The 11,002-nt window shown below is 46.1% G+C and overlaps 1 protein-coding gene and 1 pseudogene across 1 annotated transcript; both read left to right on the top strand.

The window, feature by feature from the left end:
• The first annotated feature begins 7,116 nt into the window (after positions 1-7,116).
• On the top strand, positions 7,117-8,185 carry LOC103640149 (uncharacterized; annotated as a pseudogene).
• A 1,101-nt stretch (positions 8,186-9,286) lies between these two features.
• On the top strand, positions 9,287-10,601 carry LOC100282214 (chlorophyll a-b binding protein 8). Its single transcript, NM_001155126.2, has 3 exons — positions 9,287-9,495; positions 9,622-9,683; positions 9,794-10,601. The coding sequence occupies exons 1-3, from the start codon at positions 9,370-9,372 to the stop codon at positions 10,407-10,409; spliced, it is 804 nt and encodes a 267-aa protein (NP_001148598.2). The 5' UTR covers positions 9,287-9,369; the 3' UTR covers positions 10,410-10,601.
• The last annotated feature ends 401 nt before the right edge of the window (positions 10,602-11,002 follow it).

Here is an 11,002-nt window from a genome sequence, read left to right as displayed (position 1 = left end):
TCGCAGCAGATACCGGAGCCCGCGATTATATAGGGGTGAGGGTAGGAGGCCGAGGCGGTGGGGTGGTTGCAACTGCCCCCGATTGCCGCGGAGGTGGTTCAATGGCTGCGGCTTCTGTTGACCGGAGATCTCCACGTGCAGACCCGATCGGTCGACGAGCACCAATGGTAAGCGTGCGGACCTACATGGGCTTAGTCCCAATGGCGAACTCGCAGCGTCCATTACGGAGCAGGAAGCGGAGCTAGTTGCCGCGGGTCCGGCGGGCGGAATGGCCCCGGGATCCGGCTGGCGCGCAGCTTGCGCGTGGTAGTCCGCCGTTGAAGCCACGCAGGAAGCGGGTTTCGTTGCGCTATAGCTTCCCCAGTGTACGCGCAGACTGGAGGAGGGGAGTTGGCGAGTGCTTGCTGGTGACGCAGTAGGCGAGGCCCACATCGGCCAGCAAGTTCGGATCTGCGCGGGCGCCATGAACTTCGGCCGGGCTGCCGAATCATGTGGGGAAGATAACCCTGTGCAACCGGGCCAACCAGGCAGTGATTCACCAGAACACGGCGTGCCCCGGGGTGGCTGGCAAGGCAGCCCCGCGGATCAGTGAAGGAGAGAAAGTGTGGAAGCGCTAGTGCCACTGCCCAAAGGGCCCCACCTGCCGGCGCTTAATTCCATAGGCGTACGGCCACAGTCTGGGTAGCGGACCACGAGCACAAGTGGGCCGACATCGCAGATTAGGCCTAGTTACAGGTTTGTTCCATTCTTTTTCTTTTCTATTTCTTCTTCCTTTTCTTTTGCCTTTTTGATTTGAACTTTAAATTTTGAATTCACCAACTGTTGTGGTTTTATTATTCTCAACTAACACATAGTTTGAACATACCCATATTACTTTTATTTATAATATTTATTTTGTATAATTTTTGTACCTTTCTTTCTTCTTCTCCAATTTTTCAAGGTTTTGTTTTCAAATTAGGGTTTAAATTCTATGGATCCATTTATATATTGTTATTGGCACTTTTATTTTTATTATCCACAAATGCACAATCACATAACTCCAGCATGATGCACCATTTATTTGGGTGTCTCTTGTTAATGGTTTATTTGTGTAAGTAATGTGTTCACATGAAATAATAGATAGAGATGACACACTCATGTATACAAAGGGATATAATTTTCTCCTTTTCGATTTTCTTACAAAGTGGGTGTTACAGGAAATCTCAGAGGCGCTTCGCTATAATTCACCGGACTGTCCGGTGCACCACCGGACAGTGTCCGGTGCCCTAAGGAAGAGCGGCTCTGAACTAGACAGCTTCGGGAATCCGCCCCGCTATAATTCACCGGACATGTCCGGTGCACACCGGACTATCCGGTGAGCCAGCGGAGCAACGGCTACTTCGCGCGCAACGGTCGACTGCAACGCATTAAATGTGCGCCTGCGCGCGCAGAGGACAGAGCACGCATGGGTGGCACACCGGACAGTCTATAGGACTTGTCCGGTGCGCCACCAGACAGCCAGGCGGGCCCACAAGACAGAGCTCCAACGGTCGGAACCCAACGGCCAGGTGACGTGGCTGGCGCACCGGACACTGTCCGGTGGCGCACCGGACTGTCCGGTGCGCCCGTCGACAGCAGCCTCCACCAAACGGCTAGTTTGGTGGTTGGGTTATAAATACCCCCAACCACCCCCCATTCAAGTCATCCAAGTTTTCCACCTTCCAACTACTTACAAGAGCTCTAGCATTCAATTCTAGACACACCCAAGTGATCAAATCCTCTCCCAATTCCACACAAAGCATTAGTGATTAGTGAGAGAGATTTGTTGTGTTCTTTTGAGCTCTTGCGCTTGGATTGCTTCTTTCTTTCACTCTTTCTGGCAAACAACTCAATTATAACCGAGGCAAGAGACACCAATTGTGTGGTGGTCCTTGCGGGGAAAATTGTTCCCGTTTGATTGAGAAGAAGAATCTCACTCGGTCCGAGGGACCGTTTGAGAGAGGGAAAGGGTTGAAAGATACCCGGTCTTTGTGACCACCTCAACGGGGAGTAGGTTTGAGAGAACCGAACCTCGGTAAAACAAATCTTTGTGTCACACTCTTTATTAGCTTGCGATTTGTTTTGCGCCCTCTCTCGGACTCGTTTCTATTTCTAACGCTAACCCGGCTTTTAGTTGTGATTAAGTTTGTAAATTTCAGATTCACCCTATTCACCCCCCCTCTAGGCGACTTTCAATGACCCTCGGACAGAACCAATGCAAAAACACAAGTCTACACTATGGACCGTCCGATGGAAAAGCAAGCACCGTCTGAGACCAAGCGCGGACCGTCCGGCCTCAGGCGCGGACCGTCCGGTCGGCGCAGAACCGAAAAAACCCGAAGGTGACGGGTTCGGTAAAATGAATTATAGCGTCCTCGCGGACCATCCGGGGTGCACGACCGGACCGTCCGCGACTGCCTTTATCTGACATCTAACGATGCATTAAATGCTATATAGCCATTGATATAGCTGTTACTGCTGACCGTTGCGATTTCAGCCGTTGATGTGCAGGGGCGAACCGTCCGGACCAGGGGCACGGACCGTCCGCGGTCGGCAGAAAAGGAGCAACGGCTAGGAAGTGGTTGGGGGCTATAAATACAACCCCAACCACCTCACTTCACTTCACCCAAGCACTCCAATCTTTCACATTCAATACAAGAGCTAGCAATCCATTCAAAGACACAATCAAAGCTTCCAATCTCTCCAAGTTCCACAATTGAGACAAGTGATCATTAGTGATTAGAGACTTGAGAGAGAAAGTGATCCATGTGTTATTTGTCGCTCTTGTCGCTTGGCTTTTGCAATCGTGCTTTCTTCTTCCCCATTCTTGTTCTCAAGACACTTGTAATCAAAGCAAGAGACACCAAGTTGTGGTGGTCCTTGTAGGGGTCTAAGTGACCCGTTTGGTTAAGGAGAAAGCTCACTCGGTCTAAGTGACCGTTTGAGAGAGGGAAAGGGTTGAAAGAGACCTGGTCTTTGTGACCACCTCAACGGAGAGTAGGTTTTCAAGAACCGAACCTCGGTAAAACAAATCACCGTGTCATCTGCTATATTTCTCTGGTTGATTTGTTTTCCCCTCTCTTTTGGACTTGATTTTATTTCTAACGCTAACCCCAGCTTGTAGTTGTGCTTAAAGTTTGTAAATTTCAGTTTCCACCTATTCACCCCCCTCTAGGTGACTTTCAGTTTTTAACCCACATCAGGGTTTGGGGACAAGGTGAGTTTTGGTGGCGGGTTTCGGATACGGGTCCGCGAATGCTGCATCTGCCTTGAACCCACCTCTTTGCTATCTCGAGGTACATGGTGCAAAAATCCATGGAAACTGTGCCCATCCTTGAATTCCTTGGGGTGTTTTACGTCATGGTAATTTTTTTATCAAATCAAGTTCTTTGATATAACAAAAACACAACCAACTGAACAAACTCGATATCGAGGGAAGGGTTAGGATCAAAAGCGATGAACTGAACACAAGCAAATATACCTAGATCAATGCCGATGAATACCAACTATCACACCCCATTCCCCTTAGTGACCAAGCATGAGAAGGCGAGGATGCTCTCACCAGTAGGTTCCCATGGTTGTTGTTGATGATCAATAAGATGTGAGAAGATTTGCTTTTGCGAACGAAGAGCAAGAATGGAAGACCTTGCTTCAATTTTTCTGGTTCCATTCTTTTGAATGCTTCTATGGTTCATTTTCATCCTAGTCTCTCTCTTATCACCGGGACACAGTCCATAGACCAAACCCTAGCATTGTGTTGATGTTATAGTTATGTAGGCTTTCTTTAACTCACAAGTTGATTTTTGTGATTATAACCTATATATATGCTTGATTATATAACCACCCGTACTATTGGCACTTATATACTTTAATCCTCACATATAAAACTAGATATTCATATTCTTAAAATATTTAAAATTTTCTAAATAATCAGGTGGATTTGAAGGCATGTTTTCTTATGAAGCATATTTCATGTGTGCTAACATGACCGTAAGCCATGGAAGTATACTACAAAATCTACCATAACCCTCTAATATATCAAAGATTGACTCTATAACACTCTCAACTGTAATAAATAAAATTATACCACTTAAGATCTATAATGATACCCCTAGATGGTTTTATATGACAATTTTGATTCATATTTTCCATACTAGCCTGGCTATACACGAGAGCCAATTTGTTCCCTCTTTCTTTATGCTTTTTGTAGCCTTGCCTCACCATAGAATGAGAAGTGTGTAACATTTGTCTCCTTCATCTCTCTCTCCCACCAGGGGCGGATGCACTAGGGGGCAAAGTAGGCCATGTTCTAAATTTTTTAAAACCTCTTATACCTAATGTTAAGCATAGAAAAAACTAAAGTTTTAGGTGGGCCAAAACAATCCCGTCCTGAGCCTCCTCGTTAGATCAGCTGAGTCCTCTCGACTCTCATCCCCTCCTTGGTCCAATCCTCACATCTATATGTCCAGCTCCATTATTCCCAATGCCGCTCGAGGCAGTCTGCCTCGACACCCTGTTTGCCACGCCGTTCGATGCCACCCCTTCCTGACATGTGACGTTGTTTGACCCCACTCCCTTTCTAGCGCCCTACCCCGCTCATCATCGTCGTGACACTGGCCCACCCGATAGGCCCAATCTCTCTCGTCAATACAACACGATCAGTCCTCGGTGATCGACAAGCTTGGCGAACTAGAGAGTGTTGGCTCTCATCCAGCGAAACCGCCCGATCCTGCCCCGACCCTTAGAGGAGATCGACATTCGACAAGGTATAGACAACTTCAATTTGGTGGATTTTGTTTTTATTCGATCGACTGTTCGAGCACGTGATTGAATACTTGGATTGGATTGGAATATTCACTTGACGATGAATTAGAGATTAGATAAGTAGTTGATGATTATTGCTTCTCTTTGTTTATATAAAGATATTTTCAACCATTTTATGGGGTTTCACGACCAGTGGTTAGGACAATATTTACGTGAACAACACAACTGTTGCACAAACAAGAATTCTAGATCTGTCAAGTGTCGGAAGGGCATTTAATCTAGATGAAATAATTTCATATCCAACATTAAGAAGAAAAATCGATGATGATCTCATTATTCGGTGATTGATGATGAGCTTTTCAAATCTATTAATGATGAGATTACTATTCGACATTTCAACGTCTCAAAACTAGAAGGATGCAATCGCCTCGATCAGCAAAAACTTAGCAATATGTTTGTTTCTTTTGTTTATATAGTTTTCTTCTGTGATCCTACGTCGTATATTGATATAAAGTTTTAAATTTTATGCAACACTAGTTTTATGATCTTACTTGATTTTATCATACAATCTTCTTGATCCTCCATGAATTTTTGTCCCGTGTCCGTGTCATGAGGTGTAGGAGGTAAGCGGTCATGTGTTGCTTGTCAAGCCCTTAGACAGTCTAGAATGAGTAATGAGAGAGAAGCAATAGATGAGCTTGCATGCAAAAATGGAGGCTAAGACTATTATGGTGTAATATATTGTCAAAACGGTCTAAGGCTATGGCCAATAGATGGTGCATATGATCGTGCAAAATACTATTTTATACTATAGAATGCACTGTTTGAAGAGTCTCTATCTCTACTATATTAAAGCACCAGTTTCAACGGTCGTCATGCGTCAATATTTTTCAAAAAAAACCTACATTTCTTTAAAAGCAACTCACACTCCTATAATCTCTTCTTTACTAGAGTTTCGTGCGTCTTGATCTTTGTGCGTTGTCCCCCTCCAGTGACCGTCGTATGTCATCGTGCTTCCTCGCATCTATGAAACGAACTCCTGCACGCCACATGCAGAAACCGCCTCCGCATGCCACACACCTTCCTCTGCCGCTATCGCAACCTCGGATCGCGTCATGAGGATAACACCCCACAAACTCTGTGCCGAGTGATGCGAGGATAGGCCACGTGAACTCCACGTCGAATGACCTGCCACGCTGCAACCTCCGATAGCGTGCCTACCACGACTGACATCGCTATAAATTTCTGGCCTCTGGCTCTCCGCGTTAGCGCAACGAAAATGGTTACCACCACCAGTAGGGCTCAGATCTCCCGAGGTGGCGGGCTCTTTAGAGACCCATGTCGTCAGTCTGGTGCCGGCGTCCGACTGCTCACCATGACACGTCGAGGTCAGACGAGGACATAGAGACATGCTGGTCGGTGGCTGCGGCCACGGGCCCCCTCGCCGTGGCACCGGTGACAAGGAGGCTGTAGTTGAGCGGCGTGTTGCGGGTGTCGTTCCACATAGGGAGGCGCTATCTTCTCTACATCGCGCCCCATCGTTCCAAGGTAGTTAAGGTACCTGTACCACCAACTCTCTACTCTAAAGATCAATCGATCTGCTTAGGCCGAGAAGGTCTCGATTGGTAGCTGCAGGTGGAGTGCTGGCGGTACTGATGCAAACGGAGCTTGGGAGTCAGATTGGTGCGTATGGGGGTGAGCGATCGGCTACTTGCTTGCTCATTTCTAAATTGATGGAGCGGGGAATTGAGATGTCTGTGTTTATGACGGCGACGATGACCAAGAGGTTGCATGCTATGTATTTGTGGAATTGCGGCAACCTTCGCTGAGTCTTGGAGGGCTACTTCTTCGGTCGTAATCTGAAAAAGGTTCTCAAAGCATGGACATCTCTTACCTTTGTTGGATGATTCTAATTTACATATGTTTCCATTTCAATATTAATCTTATTATGTTTACAACATATTTTCTTAAGTAACATCATGTTTAGCTTCACAAATATGCTTATTATTTTTTTTACAAACATAATTTTTCAATCAGTAGTTATGCCAAATTTGCAAATTAAGGCATGTTAGAGGAAGATACATCATGAAAAATAGAATAACTAAAAATTCCAAACACCATGGTTTTTGGGTGTTTAACTTCTCTATACTTCACAGCCCGACATAGAAGTCTTGCTGGATCGTTGTGAGCTCTATCCCCTTATAGTTGCTACCATGGGCAAGCTCTGACGAAGAAAACCATAATGAAAAAAATGGGAGAAAACCATATCCAACCTCCCAACTTATGCAACTTGTGCACTTGGTCCAGTTTCATACGTCAGTGAAAAAGATGTAGATGTACCATGAGAACAAAACAAATGATGTTACTTGTGCTTTTTTATCTAATTCGATTTCATACTATGCAACATTTGTAGCTCCTTGGAATTTTTTGGCAAAGAGTGTATGAAAAGACCAGCTGAACGAAAGATGGGATAATTCTTTTCTCTGCTAGAATTCACGGACATTGACATTTAATTGGCAAACACAAGTCAAGCTCTCATGGCATGCATATCCCTATCTGAATTTGAGGCAAGCAAAATTGTGTTCACTAAAATACTTGTCCCTTGAATAGCAGAGATAATTTCCATAGGATCACCAGATCTTATTTTTACAGTCACTACCGCGATTGCAGTTATATTTGTTCCAGCAGACTACATAAATCTTACTTGCTCTCTTGAAATAGTAGGTTTCATAGATAGATTAATTGATCTTCTTGGTGCCTGTGAAGATACTTCAACTTTATCCAACTTCTCTTCTGTTCTGGCCAAGATATCTGAGCATGTTGATGGCGCAATTGCTGATGAAATTTGGCAAGAATTCCCATGGATCAAATTGCAGATCTCTTGTTTACAGAAAATGAGCAATGTATGAAAATGTGTTCGCAAGACTTGCATCTCTGATAAAGGTTGGAAAGTTGAAGACTGTTGAGACTATGATTGAATCAGGAATTGACAAGAAACTTCTTGTGCTTCTAGGCAATGGTTCTGAGATCTCACAGCACCACACAATTACCACGCTAAAAACATTCAGTGAACTTGGTGCTCCACTTCAAGGGTACATGGGGGCATGTAGTGTTGCTTCATTTGCCTTGGCATGCTCAGATCAGTTTGGAAAGATTTGTTTTATTTAATAGAAATATATTGCAACCACCAAAACCCCAACAATTATTTGAGGTGATTCTTCATAATATCCTTCAGGGAGACAACAAAAATATCATTGAAACCATTCAATGTTTGTTATCTCTTACTGAAAGGGCAAATGATACAAGGGTGCAAGACCTCCTTTTGGGAAGCCTTATATTTGCACTTTATGTAAAAAATAAGGTGAAATTATGTATAAGTGGGTATTTAAACCTTGGTTGTTAGCTCCACATTCACACCCACCTAATCAATAGAAAACACATATTTTTATGCTTTAATAAAACAAAATTTATCCTATGTCATATATAAAAACTGTAGCAATGCACGAGCATATGACTAGTAGAGTTTGAAATAAGAGATGAAGATGAGTAAGCTGCTAGGGATAGTCTAACAAAATGACTATAATATCATGGTTTTATTATCAAGGAGATTATATAGTCAACGCTGAATATGTTAGAGCAATGCATAGACTTTTTTTTTATTATATATTCGATAACTCACCGGTAGGGATGAAAACAGTCGAAAACAGATACTTATTTGGATATCAGGTTTTTGATCGAATAAATAAGATGTAGAATCTGCTATACATATTTATATTCTTGTTTTTAGCATCGAGCTTGTAAAGGTTCATAAAAGGTAAACCTTAAATGTACGCATCAAATAATTTCTCAAATGATAATCAGGATACAAATTCAGATATTTATTCATTTTTTTATTGTAGAGAGCAAATAATGCATAAAACATTCTATGCAGAATTTTATTCTTATTTGTAATAATATGTTTGATAACATAATAAGAGCAACATCAAATTTCTTGCATATCTATTTTAAAATATTAAATTTGTTCAAACAATTCAGATATCTATTTTTCATCCCTACTCACCGACACGCAATATGATAAATCATCTTCAAAACTATCCCAGTGTTATTTAGATGGTTTTTAGTAGGCTTTTCCCTGTAGGTTTCGTTTGAGCCTAAAGCGACCTCATCCAAATGGGCCAAATTATCCAACATCCATCACCAGCCTACCATACGATACGCGTGGGCGTGGCGTTCCTTGGGAGGAAAAATCTTGGCCAAGCGTCGAGCCTTGCGTGCATTCCTGCGGCCAGCTGCTGCCAAGGCCTGCGAGCCACATGCCTCGGCGAATGGCGCCCCTTATCCCATCGTACCCGCCAGATGGCGCGGCGCCAGTGGCCCCGCGGATGCGGCCTCATCTCCCCGGCGCGGTTTAGATTTCCCTGGGCCCCGCACCCCTCTCGTGGCACAGTCACATACTTTCCGCGCCTCTTCTTCTGCGCCCCTCTCCTCCCAAACTGCGGATAGAGCAGCGAGCCATCGACACGATCGCGAGCGCAAGCACGTACGTTGTCGGAAGCTCAAGTTAGAAGAAGCACCAGTGCCTGATCGATGGCGGCCCAGGCTCTCCTCTCCGGCCGGCAGCTGCTGGGCCGCCCCGTGCAGTCGGCCGTCTCTAGGTCGTCGGCGAGGAAGGCGCCCTTCGTCGTCAGGGCCAGCTCCAGCCCTCCAGCCAAGGTCTGTGCGCCGTACCCTACTATAGCTAGTAATCCGTCCGTCGTCAATCTCAACGATGGCAAGCTCGTTCGTTCTTGAGAGGACTACGTACTGCTGAGTGCTGACTCGATTGTTTTCGTTTCGCAGCAAGGTGCCGACAGGCAGCTGTGGTTCGCGTCCAAGCAGTCCCTCTCCTACCTCGATGGCACGTACGTACCTGCGCTCGTTGCCCGCCCCGCGCGCAGCAAACCTTCTGCTAGCGACGATAGAAACCCTATGCTCACCTGCCTCATTGTTGCTGCTGCATGCATGCATGCAGGCTGCCCGGCGACTATGGCTTCGACCCGCTGGGCCTCTCGGACCCGGAGGGCACCGGGGGCTTCATCGAGCCCAAGTGGCTGGCCTATGGCGAGGTGATCAACGGCCGCTACGCCATGCTGGGCGCGGTGGGCGCCATCGCCCCGGAGATCTTCGGCAAGATGGGCATCATCCCCCCGGAGACCGCGCTGCCGTGGTTCAAGACGGGCGTCATCCCGCCCGCGGGCACCTACAACTACTGGGCCGACTCCTACACGCTCTTCGTCTTCAACATGGCGCTCATGGGCTTCGCCGAGCACCGCCGCCTCCAGGACTGGTACAACCCGGGCTCCATGGGCAAGCAGTACTTCCTCGGCCTCGAGAAGTTCCTCGCCGGCTCCGGCGACCCGTCCTACCCCGGCGGGCCCCTCTTCAACCCGCTCGGCTTCGGCAAGACCGAGAAGGAGATGAATGAGCTCAAGCTCAAGGAGATCAAGAACGGCAGGCTCGCCATGCTCGCCATCCTCGGTTACTTCATCCAGGGGCTCGTCACCGGCGTCGGCCCGTTCCAGAACCTGCTCGACCACCTCGCCGACCCCGTCAACAACAACGTGCTCACCAGCCTCAAGTTCCACTAGAACGTGGTGCATCAGCATACCTGCTGCTGCCGCCGCCGCCGCCAGTTGTTTGCTGTGGAAAGCTAGATGCATGCGTGTTGTAAAGGAACCTGAAGCGTTGCATCGGTCATGATTCATGCATGGCCAGCCTGCTGCCTGTAACAACAAACTAGTATTGATCTTATTGAGACCGGAAACTGTATTGCACATGGTAAATCAATGTACAATTCCTCCCTAGATGCGGACAAATTTCTCCTAAGGCCATGACCATGGTGGATGCACGTGGGACGTATTTGTAGCAGAAGAGAGTATGCACTCTGTGTGTATATCCAACGGTGATGCGCATGGGAGCATGTGTGCTTAGAGACAAAAACAACATTGGCTTTCATTCTGTTCTATCACCAATATTTGCGGACAGTGAGAGAGAGCAAGGTCCCTTGTAAAAAAATGAGTATATTTGGTGTAGCTAAAGTCCCATGTTTTGGGGGTTTGAGGATCTACGAACAAGTATAGTTTACTCATAGTACAGAATGCTTAGAGATTGTTTAGAGCTCTCAAGGAAGCTTCTAGCTTGAATCTAATAAGAAGATGCCAAACATTTCTTCTAGGCTGAA

This window comes from Zea mays, chromosome 9, assembly GCF_902167145.1.
Source record: "Zea mays cultivar B73 chromosome 9, Zm-B73-REFERENCE-NAM-5.0, whole genome shotgun sequence".
NCBI lineage: Eukaryota > Viridiplantae > Streptophyta > Magnoliopsida > Poales > Poaceae > Zea > Zea mays.
This window is presented reverse-complemented; position numbering and strand designations above follow the sequence as displayed.